Source organism: Scyliorhinus torazame, chromosome 1 (assembly GCF_047496885.1).
Source record: "Scyliorhinus torazame isolate Kashiwa2021f chromosome 1, sScyTor2.1, whole genome shotgun sequence".
NCBI lineage: Eukaryota > Metazoa > Chordata > Chondrichthyes > Carcharhiniformes > Scyliorhinidae > Scyliorhinus > Scyliorhinus torazame.
Window position 1 is genome coordinate 377,803,386 of NC_092707.1, and position 21,280 is coordinate 377,824,665.

At 44.2% G+C, this 21,280-nt stretch overlaps 1 protein-coding gene across 1 annotated transcript in view; it reads left to right on the forward strand.

Annotated features, from left to right (window-relative positions):
* Positions 1-21,280, forward strand: part of prkd3 (protein kinase D3) — a 595,703-nt gene that overhangs the window by 557,024 nt on the left and 17,399 nt on the right. Inside the window, exons 14-17 of the mRNA XM_072511897.1 lie at positions 8,111-8,183; positions 11,201-11,307; positions 13,687-13,848; positions 18,252-18,350. Coding sequence (XP_072367998.1) covers positions 8,111-8,183; positions 11,201-11,307; positions 13,687-13,848; positions 18,252-18,350 — 441 coding nt within the window. The remainder of the gene's footprint in view (positions 1-8,110; positions 8,184-11,200; positions 11,308-13,686; positions 13,849-18,251; positions 18,351-21,280) is intronic.

Genomic DNA, 21,280 nt, shown 5'->3' on the forward strand with positions numbered 1-21,280 from the left:
CCAGGCTACCAGGGAAGCAAAGGCCAGAATGTCTGCCTCTTTCTCCTCCTGGATTCCCGGGGCCTTCCGACACCACGAAAATCGCCAGCTCTGGACTCAGCGCCACCCTTGTGTTTAACACCGTGGACATGACATCTGCAAACCCCAGCCAAAATCCCCTAAGCTTCGGACATGCCCAGAACATGTGGACATGGTTCGCTGGTCCTCCCGCACATTTTGCACACCTGTCTTCCACCCCAAAGAATCTGCTCATCCGGGCCACTGTCATGTGAGCCCAGTGAACGACCATAAATTGTATCAGGCTGAGCCTGGCACATGTTGACTCTACTCAACGCGTCTGCCCATAGACCATCCTCTATCTCTCCTCCCAGCTCCTCCTCCCACTTGTGCTTCAGCTCCTCGGTCTCCGTCTCCTCTGACCCCATAAATTCCTTGTAAATGTCCGAGACGCTCCCTTCTCATACCCACCCTCTGGAAACTACCCTGTCCTGAATCCCCCTTAGCGGTAGGAGCGGGAAGGTTGACACCTGTTTACGTAGGAAGTCCCGCACCTGCAAGTACCTGAATTTGTTTCCCCTCGCCAACCCAAACTTCTCCTCCATACTTGGAAAGCTCCTCTCTATAAACATATCCCCCATCCTCTCAATCCCTGCTCTCCGCCATATCTGGAACCCCCCATCCATACTTCCTGGGGCAAACCGGTGATTATTACAGATTGGGGACCAGACCGATGCTCCCTCTGCTCCCACATGTCTCCTCCATTGCCCCCAGACTCTCAGGGCTGCCACCACCACGGGGCTGGTGGAGTACCGTGCCTGAGGGAACGGCAGAGGCGCAGTTACCAACGCCCCCAAACTGGTGCCCTTGCATGAAGCCGCCTCCGTACACTCCCATGCCGACCCCTCCCCCACCACCCATTTCCTGATCATGGCTATATTCGCCACCCAGTAATAGTTACTAAAATTTGGCAACGCCAGCCCGCCTTCTCCCCGCTCACGCATTACCTTCCTTACCCGCGGGGTCCTGCTCGCCCAAACAAAGCCAGAGATCACTTTGTTGACCCGTTTTAAAAAAGGACCACGGAATAAAGATGGGGAGACATTGAAACACGAACAGGAATCTCAGGAGGACCGTCATCTTCACCGTCTGCACCCTCCCAGCTAGTGACAATGGGAGCGCGTCCCATCTCCGAAAATCGTCCTTCATTTGGTCTACTAGCCGTGCAAGATTTAATTTATGCAGCCAGTCCCATTCCCGCGTAGCAGTGGGGAAAGGGGGCATTCCTGTCTCGTCCCCCGGTGCAGTCTAAAATAGTCCGATGTTGTCCTATTCGTCCGTACACTTGCCACAGGAGCCTGATACAGCAACCTGACCCAGTCAATAAAACCCCGCCCTAATCCGAACCGCCCCAGTACCTCCACAGATAATCCCATTCTACCCGATCAAAAGCCCTTTATGCATCAGTTGCGATCACTACCTCCACCTCCCTACCATCCAGGGGCATCATGATCACATTTAACAACCTTCTTACATTGGCCACCAACTGCCTACCCTTAACAAACCCCTTCTGGTCCTCCCCAATAACGTCCGGAACACAATCCTCAATCCTGGAGGACAACATTTTGGCCAGCAATTTGCCGTCCACATTCAACAGGGATATCGGCCTGTAGGACCCACACAGCTCCGGGTTCTTGTCCTGCTTCAGAATCAGCGAAATCGTGGCCTGTGACATTGTCGTGGGCAGCACCCTTCTTTCCCTTGCCTCATTGAACATTCTCATCAACACTGGCCCCAATATCCCAGAGAACCTTTTATAAAACTCCACTGGGCACCCGTCCGGCCCCGGGACTTTACCCGTCTGCAAGGCCTTCAGACCCTCCACTATCTCTTAAAACCCGATCGGGGCCCTCAGTCCTTCTACCAGCTCCCCGTCCACCTATGGGAAATGCAGCCCCCCCCAAGAAGTGCCTCATCCCCTCTGGCCCCGTAGGGGGTTCCGGCCTATACAGCCTACTGTAGAAATCCCTAAATGCCTTATTCACCCCTGCTGAATCTCCAACCAGTTTCCCACCTCCGTCATTTACTTTCCCTATCTCCCTGGCTGCCTCCCTTTTTCTAAGCTGCTGTGCAAGCACTCTGCTGGCCTTCTCTTCATACTCCTAGATTGCCCCCCCCCTTGCCTTTCTCAGCTGCTCTACCGCTCTCCCTCTGGTTAACAAGCCAAACTCCGCCTGTAGCCTCCGCCGTTCCCTTAAAAGCCCTGCCTCTGGGGTCTCTGCATACCTCCTATTGATCTGTAGTATCTCCTTAACCAGTCGGTCCGTCTCTGCCCTGTCCACCTTCTCCCTCTGGGCCCGTATCGAGATCAGCTCCCGTCTGACCACTGCCTTCAGTGCTTCCCAGACCATCGCTGCTGAAATTTCCCCCGTGTCGTTGACCTGCAGGTAGTTCTGAATACATTTCCTCAGCCGCTCGCACCCCCTTCATCAGCCAAAAGTCCCACATCTAACCTCCAGTGCGGGCGCTGGTTACTGTCTTTACTAACCTGCAGGTCAACCCAGTGCGGAGCATGGTCTGGGATTGTAATCGCCGAGTACCCCGTGTCCACCACCCCTGCCAGTCAGGCCCTGCTCAAAATGAAGAAATCGATTCAGGAGGACACTTTATGCACGTGTGAGTAGAAGGAGAACTCCTTCACCCTTGGCTGCCCAAATCTCCCTGGATCCACCCCTCCCACCTGCTCCATGAACCCTTTTAGTTCCTTTGCCATTGCTGGCACCCTGCCCATTTTCGAACTTGACCGGTCCAAGCCAGGGTCAATAACTGTGTTGAAGTCCCCTCCCACAACCAACCTGTGTGAGTCCAGGTCCGGTATCTTCCCCAGCATCCTCTTTATAAACTCCACATCATCCCAATTTGGCGCATACACATTTACTAATACCACCTGCACCCCCTCCAGTTTCCCACTGACCATAATGTACCGACCTCCCACATCCGAGACTATTCTACCCGCTTCAAACACCACCCGCTTATTGATCAGGATCGCGACCCCTCTAGTCTTTGAATCCAGTCCCAAGTGAAAGAAGACTGACCCAGCCTTTCCTCAATCTAATCTGGTCAGTTACTCTAAGGTGCATCTCCTGCAACATTATCACGTCTGCCTTCAGTCCCCTAAGATACGCGAACACACATGCCCTCTTGACCGGCCCATTTAACCCTCGAACATTCCAGGTGATCAGCCTCGTTGGGGGGGGGACTCATTGCCCCCCACCTTTCGCAGATCAGCCATCCCATTTTTTGGGCCCGCCTCCAGCCCATGCTCCGCACCTCCACCGGCCCACCCCCTGGCAGCCTCCGCCCCCAACCTCCTCTCTGTCCCTTGACCCAAGTCCCTCCCTCGTCAGCAGAACATTTTCACCCCCTCCTCGCCCGAGTAATAACACTCTGTAACCCAACCCCTTTGATAAACTGAACCTATGCACACCCCCCACTGCGCTTCCGTGAGCTAGCCCACCCATCCCTGGCGCAGGATAGTTTCCCACCTATTGTCGTCGTCCGTTTCCCCCCCCCCCCCCCCCCCTCTCAAACAAACATACTCCAACATCAAACAATCCCAGCACAATTGCCCGACAGAAAAAACACCAAAATCTAAACAAGCACATCTCCATCCCCCAACAGTGCAAATGAAAATCTTAACTCACTCAGCTCTGCCACTGGTCCCAAATCAATACAGAAGGCATTACAAACAGCTTCCACAAAACGAAAAATAAGAAACTTTTTTTTAAAGAACAGAGAAACAAAAAGAAAAAAAAAACCATGAACGTTGCAGCAAAGTTCAAAAGTTCTCAGTCTACCACCAGTCCTTTTTTTTCACGAAGTCCAGCGCGTCCTCAGGTGACTCGAAATAAAAGTGCTGTTCCTCATACGTGACCCAGAGACGAGCTGGGTACAACAGTCCGAACTTCAACTTTTTCTTAAAAAAGATTGACCTAATCTGGTTGAAGCCTGCTCTTCTCCTGGCCACCTCCACACTCCGGTCTTGGTAAACCCGCAGGATACTGTTGTCCCACTTACAGCTCCGTGTCTGCTTGGCCCATTGTAGAATGCGTTCCTTATCTGAGTACCTGTGGAATCACACCACCATTGCCCTCGGTTGGGGGGTGGGGGGTGGTCTCTCCTTCGCAGCTTCCTCGCAAGTGCTCTGTGAGCCCTGTCCACCTCCAAGGGTCTGGAGAATGCCCCATCCCCCAGCAGCTTCTCAAACATATCTGCGATGTGTGCCCCAGCGTCCGCTCCTTTGGACTTCTCCGGGAGCCCAACGATTCTCAAGTTCTGCCGGCGGGACCTATTCTCCACCTTCTCCAGGAGCTTCTTCTGCTGGTCTCTCAGCATCCCCACCTCCAACTCCACCGCAGCTTGATGTTTCTCCTGCTCAGCCAGCGCCTTCTCCACCTTCTGGATCGCCCGATCTTGGGCTTCCAATCTAAGCTCCAGCCGCTCAATCGACTCTTTTATCGGGTCCAAGCAGTCCCGTTTCTGCTTGGCGAAGCCCTCCTGAATAACTTGCATCAGCTGCTCCATTGACCGCTGGGTCGACAAACCAGAGGTCTGGTTCTCCGCCATGCTGTCTCCCGCTGCAGCTTCAGCCCAAGTCTTCTCTGTCTTTCTGCTTCTGCCTTTCCGGGCACGTCTAGTCCTTCTCTCCATGCACCGATGTGGGAATTCGGTACACAATTGCCTCTGTCTTCAGTTATACAGTTCAAGTCTGGTAGAAAATCAGGGGAAAAGGACCAAAAGTCCGACCTGAGCGGGAGCCACCAAATGTGCGACTTACTCCTTTATAGCTGCCAGCGGAAGTGGTCAGTTGGATTTTAAGAGGGCACATATTTAAGGTAATCACAAAATGAATTGAAACAGGCAATACTAAAATTTAGATAATCGTGTTTTTATATTTTTTATGGGATGTGGGCATTACCAACAATGCATTTGTTGCCCATCTCTAATTGTCCTTGAGGTGATGGTGAGCCATATTCTTAAACCACTACAGTCCATCTGGTGTTGATACACCCACAGTGCTGTTAGGAAGAGAGTGCCAGATGTTTGACTCAGGAACAGTGATATAGTTCCAAGTAAGGATACAGTAAGAAGGCTTACAACACCAGGTTAAAGCCCAACAAGTTTGTTTCAAATCACTAGCTTTCGGAGCACAGCTTCATGAAAGAGCTGTGCTCCGAAAGCTCGTGATTCAAAACAAACCTGTTGGACTTTAACCTGGTGTTGTCAGACTTCTTACTGTGCTCACCCCAGTTCAACGCCGGCATCTCCACATCAAGTAAGGATAGCGTGTGACCTGGAGGGGAGCTTGTAGGCGATGGTGTTCCCTTGCATTTGCTACTCTTGTCTAGGTGATAGATGTCACAGGCATGGAAAGTGCCATCGAAGGAGGCTTGGAAAGTTGCTGCAGCACATCTTGTAGATGGTACACACTGCTGCCACGTTTCGCTGCTGGTGAGGGAGTAAAAGTTTGAAAATGGTGAATCGTTTGTTAATCAAATGGCTACTTTGCCTTAAATGGTGTTGAACTACTACTGGGTTATTGAAGTTGCACTTATCTAGTCAAGTGGAGAATATTTCATCACAGTCCTGATTTGTGTCTTGTAAATGGTGGGCAGGCTTTGGGGAGTGAGGAGGTGAGTTACTTGACGTAAAACTCCCAGACTCTGACCTGCTCTTGTAGCCACAGTATTTATATAGCTGATCCAGTTAGGTTTCTGGTCAATGATGACACCCAGGGCACTGTTGATGGGGATTCATCAATGGTAATGCCTTTGAATGTCAAGGTGAGTTGATTAGATTCTGTCTTATTGCAGATAATCATTTTCTGGTACTTGTGTAGTGTAAATGTGACTTATTGGTAAGGTTAGAAAGCGGAATTCTGTGTCGCAGACCACAAGTATTGTATGAAGGGAATTAGATACTTGCTTGAAAGAGAATACTTAAAGGTATGGCGAGCAAGCAGGATTAGAAATAAAGCAAAGTACTGGCACAGGCCCATGGACCAGATTGTGTGCCTTTGTGCTATGGCATTATTAATACAGTTGATCCACTGTTTCAGTCCACATAACAATTTGTGAATGATGTTGGAATATTGTGTAACAGTAAAACCAGTCTCTCCCCTCTTGAACAAGTTCACAAGGTAAACATGAGCATGTCTATTTGGCCCATCTTGGCTCATTCATGTAAAAATAAATACAATGGTGGTGGCCTCTTAATGTTGTAGAGCAACTTGAGGCCTTGTTTCCACGACTTTGCTCAGTGGTCTATTTTACTTGTTCATCACACTCTATATATGGTGCCTATCCTCATAACTTGAAGGTAGGAAACTTGGCACGGACGTTCCTCACAAGGCACAGCTGGCCATTTTAACTTGGAGTTACACTGGGGTTTACCCCAATTTCATATTCGGCACTTGTACTGAAAAATCTGAAAATCAAATTTTAGGTCCAGCATGTAAAAACTAGCTTAAACAAATGGATGACCAGTATTAGCATTCAGGGCCTGAGGAAAGCATAGAACATGCACTGTATTCTTCCTTTTAAGTCCCTCTTCAAATATAAAAGCTAAAGTTCATTGCCATTAGGCCATCATTTATATGCATTAGGGACAGCATATTCAGGAAAATGCAATCATTGAGGTTTTGCAACTTTTAATATCACTGATTTTGTTACTATAAAAATACATGAATGATGCAAAAAAATACAGTACAGATCGTGGATATTTCTTAAAATATCAGAAATATGACTTTGCGCCTTGTTATGTCAGACCTTTTGTGCGTAAATTTATAGCCTGTGTGGAACGTGCCTAAATATTTAAAAAACTTTCATTCTCTGGCCTTTTGCTTGGGGTCAGAGCCATGTTAGTTAGTGGCCGAGTGTCTGATGGAGGTTTTGCTAAATTGACACATGATCAGGCAAATGCTGGCATAGTGTAAAAGCAACTGGGATCACTTGCATGCGAATTTCCTCTGAAAATTACTTTGAAAATTGCAATTAGGTTGTACTAACATTGTTTTGGCACAACTTTCAAAGAAATTCTGGACCAATGAGTTTTCTCACCTTAAACTAGTTCATAACCATTTATCTAGAATATGTGTGATGTTTGGTTTCTTGCAATATGACATATCATTCATTTAATTCATCTACCTACCACTGTTATACTCTGATTTCCACTAGTTTGATCTAATGTGGCAGCTTGGCCCAGTTGGCAACAGTCTGTTGTAACAACCAAACACCTCCCCTATAAATAAAACAGTAAATATTTGTGGAGCAGGGACAAACGCAGAAGGGCCCCATGTGAAAGGAATCTGAATTATAAAGCAAATATAGATTTCCAAAGTATCATTGTAGGAGCTTCTGACTTTTTTAAAATGTGGGTGTGTATAAAACACAGTAGTAAGGCACAGGTTTCCGAACGCCATCATCATAGCTTGACCAGGACAACTGGCTTGTGATGCAGAGCGAGGTCAACAGTGCGGGTTCAATTCCTGTACTGGCTGAGGTTATTCATGACCTCTCATCTTGCCCCTCATCTGAGGTGTGGTGATCCTCAGGTTAAATCACCACCAGTCAGATCTCCCCCTCAAAGGGGACAGCAGCCGATGGTCATCTAGGACTACGGTGACTTTACTTTACATAGCTTGCCCACCACTGATGAGCAGTGTTGGAGTCAACACCTTTGCCTTTTCTAAACCAGACTGACTTCTCAGCACACTATTTCCAATGTAGTGATCACTATAAAATCCCAGCTTGAGCATCTTGTCGAAGATCCATGCTACTACAGGTTTTCATTTTGTGATTTCAGGAAGCCACCTAGATATTATGCTAAGTAAAATGATAAACATATTCTGTAAATCTTTGTAGTATTAGCCTTCCTAACCCCTTAAACTGATACATTTGACTGTTAGGAGAAACTCACAATTCATGATCAACAGGAACATGTGGTTGTGTGGGCAGTACAGGGACAGCAGAGAAGTCAACCAGAAAGGACAGATGATCACATCAATTATTTGCGTACTGCATTTTGTTTCAACCTTGCACTGTCTTTGTTACAGGATATCAGCTCTGTTTACCAGATCTTTGCTGACGAGGTGCTAGGTTCAGGGCAGTTTGGAATAGTATACGGTGGTAAGTCACACAGTACTCCCCATCAGAGCAATAAATATTTTTGTCTTTTTTTAAAAACAAATGTTTGTTATTGTAAACCTGTCACTGCAAAAATAATTAACAAATACTAACAAGTACAGGAGTATTGCATGGAAGCTCAATAATTGTCAACTGGAGCATATTAATACCATAAGATATAGCAGCTGAATCAGGCCATTCAGCCCACCAATGATATGTTTTTCATCCCGTTCTCCTGCCTTTGCCCATAACCCCTGATCCCCTTATTAATCAAGAGCTTATCTATCTCTGTCTTAAAGACACTCAGTGACTTGGCTTCCACAGGGTGTGGCAATGTGTTCCACAGATTCACCACCCTCTGGCTGAAACAATTCCTCTTCATCTGTGTTTTAAAGGATCGTCCTTTCAGTCTGAGGCTGTGACTCGGGTTCAGGCTTTTCCTATTGGTGGAAACATCCTCTCCATGTCCACTCTATCTAGGTCTCTGCATATTCTGTAAGTTTCAGTTAGATCCCCTCATCCTTCTGAATTCCATCGAGTACAGGCCCAGACTCCTCAACCACTCCTCATATGACAAGTTCTTCATTCTGAGGATCATTCTTGTGAACTTCCTCTGGATCCCCTCCAATGCCAGCGCATCCTTCTTTAGATACGGGGCCCAAAACTGCTCACAATATTCCAAATGGGGTCTGACCAGAGCCTTATATAGCCTCAACAATACATTCCTGCACTTGTATTCTAGCCCTCAACATGAAGGTTTAGAGGAGATGTACGAGGCAAGTTTTTTACACAGAGGGTAATGGGTGCCTGGAACCCACTGCCGGAGGAGGTGGTGGAAGCAGGGACGATAGTGACATTTAAGGGCCATCTTGGCAAATACATGAATAGGATGGGAATAAAGGGATACGGACCCCGGAAGTGTAGAAGAATTTAGTTTAGACGGGCAGCATGGTCGGCACAGGCTTGGAGGGCCGAAGGGACTGTTCCTGTGCTGTACTTTTCTTTGTTCTTTGTTCTTTGAAAGCTAACATTACATTTGCCTTCCTAACTGCCAACTGAACCTGCAAGTTAACCTTCAGAGAATCCTGAACTAGGACTCCTAAGTCTCTTTGTGCTTCTGATTTTCAAAGTCTTTTCCCATTTAAAAAATAGTCTATGCCTCTATTGTTCCTACCACACATTGTTCTACATTGTATTCCATCTGCCACTTTGCCCACTCCCCTAGCCTGTTCAAGTCCTTTTGCTGCCTCCCTGCTTCCTCAACACAACCTGTCTCTCTACATATCTGCAAACTTAGCAACAATGCCCTCGGTTCCTTCTTCCAGATCGTTAATGTATATAGTGAATACTTGTGGCCCCATCACTGACCCCTTCCTCGTTACCTCCTCAAAGAATTCTTGCAGATTTTTCCGGCATGGCCTCCCCATGACGAATCCGTGCTGACTCAGTCCTATTTTACCATGCACTTCTAAGTACTTCGCAACCTCATCCTTAATAATAGACTCAAAAATCTTACCAACACTGTTTAATTTGAACCTTAAGCTACAGATACTTTCATGCTCTACTTTCCTGCTTCTGTTTTTACTGGTGAAACTGAATGTTTTACATACTTTGCCATTTATGTGAAAGAGAATTAATAGGGTATCCATAGGAGTTGAACAAGCACAGAATTCATGACATCATTATGACACACTTGTCTTATTTGGGATTAAAGTAAATTCTGAAATCTGAGATGCTCACTTAGCATTGGTAGATTTTCTTGATGCCTTTGGTTATGGATGGTTCATGTCAGGACTTCTCCACAGCCTGTTATTGACAGGCTTTCAGGGGAAACACAAATAGAAGCCAAGCATTTCACCATTGAGAGAAACAAAAAGTCAGTGAAAGTAACCTGAGTCAGCCACCTCACGACAACTGTACCCGATGAACTTGGCAGAAATCTCACCTACCATATAATATTGTTTTATTTTATTTTAAATACATGTCTTGATCAAAACATCTGATTCCAGTTTGGAGTTGTGTCTCTTTTGGGTACACAGAATCAGAGTTTTAAGTAAGACTTTTCGTAATCACTGCAGAATCAACTTTTGTTTTGTAAGTTTAGAGTACCCAATTATTTCTTTTTCCAAATAAGGGGCAATTTAGCATGGCCGATCCACCTAATCAGCACATCTTTGGGTTGTGGGGGTGAAACCCATGCAGACACGGGGAGAATGTGCAAACTCCGCGTGGACAGTGACTCAGGGCCGGAATTTGAACCCGGGTCCTCAGCGCCGCAGTCCCAGTGCTAACCACTGTGCCACCCCTACTGCAGAATCAACTTGACCAGCCAAGCTACATGCACTTGATAAATTTATGAAGAACAGAGCAGTTGGGTGGTCATGGTGTGTTACAGTTCACTCAAAGTCAGTGTTGCTGTGGCAACATACACCTATGCATGCATGTTGTAGCCTGGATAGTGAATATGGATAGTGATGACGGAGGCTTCAAGGGATCTCCCACTTTTACTGTCTACCATTGGTATGTGTTGCAAGGATTTGTAGGTTTATATTCAACCTGTGTGGCCACATTATGAACCAGTGACCTTCCTGGGGTGGGATCAAATTCTGGCTCAGAGGCAGAGATGCTACCCATTGCACCACAAGACAACCAGTAGTTGGGTAACTATCCAAAGATACAAGTTCAGTTAACTTGGGAAAAGCTTATTATTGAAAGTACGATGCAAAATGATGTGATTGTTCCTCCCCTTAACTTATTAACTTTGCAAGCTTGCATCATGTAATTGTATGAATACAGGGCAGTATCAAAGAAATTTATGCTCCAACATTTATGCAGAAATGAAATGTGGTTCTCATCTGAGATTTCTCATGTTCTGACTAGTATAGGGAAGTAGTTATTCTGAAGCCAACCTTTTTCATTGTCTGCGTCGAAAATCAACCTCAAAATCGTAATTTTTGGTGGGTTGAGATTGAGAAACATTACAAAATATAAAAGTTGCAAGGTCTGTTATGTGTGTATAGGAAAGCACAGAAAGACTGGAAGAGATATGGCAATCAAAGTGATTGATAAAATGAGATTCCCCACGAAGCAAGAGAGTCAGCTTCGCAATGAGGTGGCCATCCTTCAGGTAGGAAAAATAAACATTACTGCAACTTTTTAAGTAAGGTGAATTCTGTGATAAACAACAAATGTTTGCTGTGTGAAATATATAATTTCAAAGAAGTTCAGTGTTTGCTGAGATCTGCACTCATTTTAAATTTATTTTTGCTTGGATAGTTCGGTAGGTTACAACATTGATGTTGCATTTTCTGCCCTGATTGATAGAATGCAAGCCATCTCTTGAATTTAAAGGTCATAATTGAAATGAAATTGGGCCTACTTAATCTATTTCCCAGCAGGCAAAAGTACATAGTGATGCATTTTATTATTGGCTATTAATCAATTTTTAAAAAACAATAGATGCAAAGTCTCAACCAAACCATGTTTGTTGTAAGAAATGAATAATAATCTTTATTGTCACAAGTAGGCTTACATTAACACTGCAATTAAGTTACTGTGAAAAGCCCCTAGTCGCCACATTCTGGTGCCTGTTTGGGTACACTGAGGGAGAATTCAAAATGTCCAAATTACCTAACAGCACATCTTTCGGGACTTGTGGGAGGAAACCAGAGCACCAAAGGAAACCCACGCAGACACGGGGAGAACGTGCAGACTCCACACAGACAGTGACCCAAGCCGGGAATCGAACCTGGGACCCTGACGTAGTGACGCAACAGTGCTAACCACTGTGCTACCGTGCGAAATGTCACCAGGTGTTTGACTCACTTATAATAATAATAATCGCTTATTGTCACAAGTAGGCTTCAATGAAGTTACTGTGAAAAGCCCCTCGTTGCCACATTCCGGCGCCTGTTCGGGGAGCTCGGTACAGGAATTGAACCCGCGCTGCTGGCATTGTTCTGCTTTGCAAGCCAGCTATTTAGCTCACTGTGCTAAACCAGCCCCTATGTGCTAAACTACCCAACCCAAGGGTACACTTGGTAGTACTTCATTCAGAGGGCCATAAATTCAAGCCCCAATCCAGGACTTGGCCACATAATCTAGTGTACAATGCAGAAGGTGCTATTTTTCAGATGGAGCTAAACTAAGGCCTTGCCTGTTGTTCAATCTCAATTCAAATTCACGATGCCCTGACTGATGAAGTGACTGAACTTCAAAACTTAAGCAACTGACTGTGAAGCCATCTAGGATGTCCTAAAAATATAATAGGGCATTATATAAATATAAATTATTTATTTTAATGCTCTTCTGAGCTTTAGACTAAAGTACATGTTGGAGCCAGAACAGAAGGATCTGAGCTCTGTGTTCAGCTCAGGTATACCAGAACTGGGTATGAAAGTGTTTTGATTCGCCAACACTGAAGAACCTACCTGGATGAGCTGAAAGGTTATTTTGGTTTTGGTTCCAATTGGTGAAATACTGTATATTAGTCATTTTAAGGTTTGAAATTTGATTGCCTTTGACCTACCAAAGCAAACATTGTTAAAATGCATTATTTTATCTAATATCTTTTAAAAGGTTGAGGTGAATAAAATAACTTTACAAGTGAGCTGGTGTAGTGACCATGTGTGTTGTGAATGTATGTATTAAGAAAAATCTATAGTAAGATCTCTATAATTATACAAGTCAATTTTTATATATTTTTGACCAAGATAAAATTGCAAGTGATCTGCTACCAAACTTGTGTTAAACTGCCCCCCTCTCCCCCACGGTCCAACCCCCATTGGAAAACACATCATCTCCACTAGCTGATAGCTGAGTACGAGTCATGGCCACAAACCCACATCCTACTGTGTTGTGGTAGGATGTTTTAATAGGCCGATACGCTGTTAAAACAGCCCCCACTGCACCTACAGGTCTTAATCCTCTCTCTCCCTCCTCCAGTTTTCTGCCCCCTTGTCATGAAGGTGCTGAGTCAAGCTGGGGTATTGTTCCATGACTGCTGGCCTGGCCTCCCACTAGAGGAAGTGAGAGGATTAGCAGGAGAGAATCATGCTTTTAGATGCATTGTGTCTAACACCATTCCCCTGAATTACTGGACTTTGTACCCAGGACGCTCCCAATGATGGCCTTAAACCAGTCACTGGGTAGAGGGTGAGACAATCAGACCAACACAACTTCAGTTTTTTGATGTAAGAATTACAATAGCAGCAGTTTTTAGCACTCTGGACAGAGGTTGCATTACATTTGCCCTGTCATTCTAGCTGTTTTCAGTACGCATAAAGAGCTGTGCTTTGCCTAAATACAGCAGTGTGAACAAACAGTCCAACTTCATGCTGCCCCTGCATTGCCCTGAAAGCAGATGTTAAATGTCAAATTAATGTCTGCATTATCACAGCAGTATTTATTAACAAGTCTAAATTTGACCATAAATATGATGTTTTATAGCTAGCCCTTCACACCATTGCTTTTAAAATTAAGAAAAAACAATCTTGTTCATTCTTAGAATCTTCATCATCCTGGAATTGTAAATCTTGAGTGTATGTTTGAAACTCCTGAAAGAGTCTTCGTCGTCATGGAAAAACTCCATGGAGACATGCTGGAAATGATTCTGTCCAGTGAGAAAAGTCGGCTGCCGGAACGTGTCACCAAATTTTTAGTCTCACAGGTAAATTTTTGTTTGACTCTATTACCTCGCCCCCATCCAGTCCCACGCTCTCCCAATACTAATAGGCTTCAGCGTAAGTGTAATTCGCATTCAATTTGAGTATAAATTGCTGTCATTCTACAATCAGCATGTCAGAAGTTGAGATTACTCAATAAGTTGTGAATTAACTCTTTGTGCAGCTTTTAGAATATGAGCAACTTTTGTTTTATTTTCCATTTCCTAATGTCACACCCCATCCCACCTCTTACTTTTAAAGATCAGATTTTCCATGCCATACACTACTTCCTGCTGAATAGGCAGGTAGATGCAATCTGTCATTGTGGTCCTTTTGCATTAGAAAAAGGTGTAATAGAACAATTTGAATTGACTGAATAGCTTTCGAATAATTCCTGTATTTCCCTAACAGTTGGTGAATCTTGGGTGTGAAGGCGTTTTGTGCTCCATGGAGTTTATTCCCTGATCTTTTGCAGATATGGGAAGAAAAAATTGTAATCCCTGATGCTTTTCAGTTTGATTTACAGCTGATTACTTTGTTGAAGATCACACCAGCCATACTGATATCACTGTATGTTGGTCGAATTGTTATTTTCAAACCAGAGTGACAGATTATACACTGTTACGCAAAAATAATGCTTCTTGACACCTCATTACCATTAGTAGTATGGACCAATGTTAACTGAAGATATCCTGGGCAGCAGTTACTCAGCATGTTGCTGTTCAGTCCGTAGTGGAAGATCTTTTGCACAATGAAGACTACAAGGAAGCATGCCAGGAGCAAAACCAAACTTGCTTAAAAATGAGATTGTAGTTTAATGAAGCTACAACACAGGACTACTTGCATGCCAAGAGGAAGCGGTATGTGATAGAGCTATGCAATCCTACAACCAAGAGATCAGATCAAAGCTCTGCAGTCCTGCCACATCCAGTCGTGAACAGTTAAACCACTACCTGGAGGAGAAGGTGCCACAAATATCCCCATCTCAATGATGGAGGAACAAAAGACAAGGCACTTGCAACCACCTTCAGCCAGAAGTGTCATGTAAATTAGCCATTTCCATCTCCTCCTGAGCCCCCAGCATCACAGATGCCAGTCTTCAGCCAATTTGATTCACTCCACGTAATATCAAGGAATAACTGAAGGCACAGGATGAAACAAAGGCTATGGGTCCAGAAAACATCCTGGCTGTAATGCTGAATAGTTGTGTTCCAGAATAGTTTGCATCCTTAGCCAAGCTGTTCTAGTACAACTACAACACTGGAATCTACCCAACAATGTGCAAAGTTTCCCAGGCATGTTCACAGAAAGTAGGACCAATGCAACACAGTCAATTTACCACCCCATCAGTCACTCATCAGTCGACAGTGATGGAAGGTGCCATTGTTGTACTATCATGTGACACTTACTCAGAAAATAAACTGTTCACTCACACTCAGTTTGAGTTCCATCAGGCCATTCAGCTCTTGACCTCATTACAGCTTTGGTCCAAACATGGAAAAAAGAGCTGAACACCAGAGGCGAGCGAGACTGCCCTTGACACGAGGCAGCATTTGCCCCAGTGTAGCTTCAAACCTGAAGGCAATGGGAATCGGGGGGAAATCTCTCCACAGATTGAAATCATACCTTGCATGAAGAAAGATTATTGTGGTTGTTGGGTGCCAATCATCACAGCCCAGGACATCACTGCAGGAGTAGTGTCCTAGGCCCAACCATTTTCAGTTGCTTCATCGGTGATCTTCTGACCTTATAATGGAGAGATGTAGGGATGTTTGCAGTACCACTTACGATTGCTCATATACCGAAGCAGTCTATTTTGATATGCAGCAAGACCTGGATGACGTTCAGGCTTGGGCTGATAAGTGACCAGGAACATTTGTGCCACACAAGTGCCAGGCTAAGACCATCTCAGAGATAGTTCGATTCTCTCTTTTTGAAGGCAGTCATTGATGTTCAATGCCATTACCATTGCTGAATCCCCACGATCAACATCTTAGGGTTGTCTTTGACCAGAAACTGAACAGGACGAGCCATATAAATACTGTGGCTACAAGAGCAGGTCAGGAGCTGGGAATTCTGTGGTGAGTAACTCACCTCCTGACTCCCCAGTCTGTCCACCATCTACAGGTCTCGAGTTAGGAGTGTGATGGAATACTCTCCACTTGGCTAGATGAGGGTCACTCCAATAACACTCGAGGAATTTGAAACCATACAGGAAAAAACAGCCCACACAATTGGCGCCTGACCCACTACTTTAAGCATTCACTCCCTCCATCACTGGCATCGGTGTGCACCATGTAAAAGATGCACTGCAACAACTCAGCTCCTTTGACAATACAGTCCAAATCCATGACCCCTACTACCTGGAAGGGCAAGGGCAGTAGATGCAAGGCAACACCACCAACTGAAAGTCCCTCCAAGCCACATGCGACCCTAAATTTGGAACATAATTGCCATCCCTTCACAGTCGCTGGGTCAAGACCTTGGAATTCGCTTCCTAACAGCACTGTCAGTGTACCTGCATTAGATGGACTGCAACGGTTCAGGAAGATGACTCATCACAACCTTCTCCAGAGCAATTCGGAGTAAAATAAGGGCCCATGGTATTCGAGGCAAGGTACTAACATGGATTGACGATTGGCTGTCAGGCAGAAGGCAGAGAGTTGGGATAAAAGGTTATTTTTCGGAATGGCAACCGGTGATGAGTGGTGTCCCGCAGGGTTCAGTGTTGGGGCCACAGCTGTTCTCTTTATATATTAACGATCTAGATGACGGGACTGGGGGCATTCTGGCTAAGTTTGCCGATGATACAAAGATAGGTGGAGGGGCAGGTAGTATGGAGGAGGTGGGGAGGCTGCAGAAAGATTTAGACAGTTTAGGAGAGTGGTCCAAGAAATGGCTGATGAAATTCAACGTGGGCAAGTGTGAGGTCTTGCACTTTGGAAAAAAGAATAGAGGCATGGACTATTTTCTAAACGGTGACAAAATTCATAATGCTGAAGTGCAAAGGGACTTGGGAGTCCTAGTCCAGGATTCTCTAAAGGTAAACTTGCAGGTTGAGTCCGTAATTAAGAAAGCAAATGCAATGTTGTCATTCATCTCAAGAGGCTTGGAATATAAAAGCAGGGATGTACTTCTGAAGCTTTATTAAGCATTAGTTAGGCCCCATTTAGAATACTGTGAGAAATTTTGGGCCCCACACCTCAGGAAGGACATACTGACACTGGAGCGGGTCCAGCGGAGATTCACACGGATGATCCCAGGAATGGTAGGCCTAACATACGATGAACGTCTGAGGATCCTGGGATTATATTCATTGGAGTTTAGGAGGTTGAGGGGAGATCTAATAGAAACTTAGAAGATAATGAATGGCTTAGATAGGGTGGATGTAGGGAAGTTGTTTCCATTAGCAGGGAGACTAGGACCCGGGGGCACAGCCTTAGAATAAAAGGGAGTCACTTTAGAACAGAGATGAGGAGAAATTTCTTCAGCCAGAGAGTGTTGGGTCTGTGGAATTCATTGCCACAGAGAGCAGTGGAGGCCGGGGACGTTGAGTGTCTTTAAGACAGAAGTTGATAAATTCTTGATTTCTCGAGGAATTAAGGGCTATGGAGAGAGAGCGGGTAAATGGAGTTGAAATCAGCCATGATTGAATGGCGGAGTGGACTCGATGGGCCGAATGGCCTTACTTCCGCTCCTATGTCTTATGGATAACAAATGCTAGCTTCACCAGCAGCCTACATCCCAAAAACAATGAATCAAAAAGGGAAAGGCAGGCAGGGGGAATAGTGGCAAATAACTTTTTAAAAAGGGAGAAGTAATGACCTGTTTTGTTACTCCTATCCCGTAAGCAGACGTGCAGAGAGAATTTTCATAGATTTTGCCATTCTGCAGCCAGAACTTTTTTTACGCTCTTTCTTTTGGCGCGATGGCCAAACAGCCGTCTTCTCGGCAGATTACAGCCATTTACACAATTTCCCTGGCCTGGGGTGAGGTGGGGAAGGGTGGGATGTGGAACATTCTGCTGAGGGTTTCTTGGGAAATTGGGAGGACCCCCACAGAAATTCCAGATGGGGTATATTAAAGTCCATATTGTTCTTTCCCAAGATTGTGAAAGAACTACTGCAATGTGCATGATATTACTGGAACTTTACAGTGATTACAAATAAAATGAGGAAAAATATGGTATGTTTACAGTTGTTGGACAGAATCAGAAACATTTTCGCTTCTTTTTGCTTGCCCTTAACTAACAATAGGATCGCATATACTACCAGTATCGTATTCACCTTCAGTCTTTTAGCGACTATAATCATCTCACTTGTAAACTGGGATTAAACCATTTTTATCTCCCAGAAAGCTTAGCAGTGCATTTGTGTCATTATAATGAATTTGCCATTTTCTTTTAAAGATTCTGGTGGCATTAAGACACTTACACTTTAAGAACATTGTACACTGTGACCTGAAGCCTGAGAATGTGCTCCTTGCCTCAGCAGATCCTTTCCCTCAGGTGAGTGTTATTTTTATTCATTCACAGGCTTGAGGCATCACTGGCAAGACCAGCACTTATTGTTCCATCTGTGCGACCGAGTGGCTTGCGAGGCCATTTCAGCGGACAGTTAAAAATCAACCAGTTTGCAGTTGGCCTGGAATCACGTGTAGCCCAGACTGATGAGGACAGTTCATTTCCTTCCCTAAAGGACGTTAATGAACCAGATTGCATTTTATGAAACTCCATTAGTTTCATGGTCACCATTACTGTTACCAACTTCTTTAATTACGGACTTATTGAACTAAATTTAAATTCCCCAGCTGCTGTAGTAGGGCATAAATCTCCCGATCATTAATCCAGGTTTCTGGTTTACCAGTCCAGTAATATAATCAGTGTGCCACCATACTCCGTATGGTACATTGTCCTGACAAAGCACTGTTTTTATTGTGTAATGTCAGCCCTTTCCCTTCATACAAAGTAAATCTCAACTATGGCCAGTATATAACCGTACATTATTAAAATCAGTTCTGTTATTTATATTTGGGGTTCTAAAGAATTTTACATTATACTTTCAATATGTCAGTCGAGTTAACTTGTTTTATCATGTCAGCCCATCGATGGGAAAGCAGTTGCATATCACAGCCCCACATGTGTCTCCCCAGCACTTTTAAAAAATTTGATTCTTTAGAATATTGTTGTTTCATCAATGGTGATTAATAATACAATCAACAGTATTAGTTTGCAGATGTCACTAGGGGCCCATGAAGAGCTGGGGAAGATAATTTGCATTAACATCTGCAAAATTGCATACATATTTTCAATATTTTATACAGAATTGCTATGTTCATGACTGGCATCAAGAAATACATAGACGCAGGCATCAGGTGAAGCATACAGGAGTGTAGTCCTACTCAGTAGAGAAGATGTTTGAAGAGATCAGATCAGTCCAGAAGAGGGTCGTTTAGGAGTCTGGTAACAGCAGCACCTCCCAACCAATGATAACCCTTTACTGTTCAGGCAAAAATATTCAGTAGGGAAAGTAATACTTCTACAATAAGCAAAGTGATGCAGTTTTGTTTCTGTTTGATTTTTGAAAATTATTTCTGGTATTCGCACTGTAACTCACTTTCTTCAGAATGAAAATATGTGGGTATTGTTTTGAAAATATGTATGCAACTTTGCAGATGTTAATGCAAATTACCTTCCCTAGCTCCTTATGGACCCCCAATGTCCTGTTATGTTGACTTGGAAACATGGCTTTAAATGCCTGTCACGTTCCCTCGTTGTACAATATAAACAATGAATCAACAGTGGAAACTAACCAAAAGTAGAAAACAATGCATGATAATAGAAGTTACCTTGCGCTGCATTGAACTAACGGTCGCTGTTAAACTCTTGGATTTATTCCACTGCTACAAATGTATCAATCTTAAAATAATTCATTGCCAAACAGCACATTAATTTCTACCTAATTTCAATACTGAAAAGATCTTTGGGCAGCAAAGCCAATCTTAAGTTTCCTTTTTATTAAAAATCTCAGTTTAAAATAAATCTCAATGGCTATTGAATGACACTACTAAGTGAAAAACAGTCACCTAAACCAGGAAACTACAGAAATCTGGATTGCATCCAATAGTAGCTCACTGCCCAATTTATTTGCATCATGTAATACGGAAATAATTCATGTTAGAAACTTTCGATGCAAATATATTTAGTATTCAGGGAAGTAAACTGTGGCACACATTGTGAGCTGGCTTTGCTGACAGTATCATTTGTTTCCCCCCCCCCCCATCTCTGTCCTCTGTTCTTGACTGAGACATTGTGACATCTTGTGATTTAGATAATTCTTTGAGCAGTTTTTGTTTTTGAAAGATGCAGTGCTGGGGACTGTGAATGTTCCTGATCCAAGCATAAAACATTAGCTAATTTTGGCTCAGCTTATCAAACTTAATCCATCCACTGATATTTTACCTCTGAAGCAATGTCACATTTTAAAATCTATTGACTTCTCTGCAACGGTCATTTCTGTTTAATGTTCCCTGTTTTTAATTACATTGAATGGCAGGCTGAATGATTAAAAACAGTGTACTTTATCGATTTGCACATTGGCTATTTTTGTCCCTTCTACAGGAATCTTGGGTAAAATTTCTTTCAACTGCATGTAACTATCAGAATTCAACAATTCAAAATGCTTGTCTTGTATTCTGCATTGTGCAGAAGCCCATATGGTGAAGATTCTGACTTCAGTCATAACTTCAAACAGTTTTAATAAGCTAGCAGGATGGATTTGGGGAAATAACTGCAGACTTCACCAAGAAAGCTTGAATTATGAGCTATAACCAAGTCATAGATTTTACAGTGCAGAAGAAGGTCATTCGGCCCATCGAGTCTGCAACGGCCCTTGGAAAGAGCACCCTACTGAAGCCCACGCCTCCACCCTATCCCCGTAACCCAGTAACCCCACTTAATCCTTTGGATACGAAGGGGCAATTTAGCATGGCCAATCCACCTAACCTGCACATCTTTGAACTGTGGGAGGAAACCGGAACATCCGGAGGAAAGCCATACAGACACGGGGAGTAAATAAAAACTCCACACAGAGAGTCACCCGAGGCCGGAATTGAACCCTGGAGCTGTGAGGCAGCAGTGCTAACCACTATGCCACCATGTTACATGTTAAATTATTCTTCAATAATGCCCTATTAGGGGCTGGTTTAGCACACTGGGTTAAACAGCTGGCTAGTAATGCAGAGCAAGGCAGCAGCGTGGGTTCAATTCCCGTACCGGCCTCCCTGAACATGCGCTGGAATGTGGCGACTAGGGGCTTTTCACAGTAACTTCATTGAAGCCTACTTGTGACAAGTGATTATTATTATATTATTATCTCCCAAGTGTGCCATTCTACTATAAGTTTTTGAGTAGTAGAGTTTATGTGCCAATATTTGTAA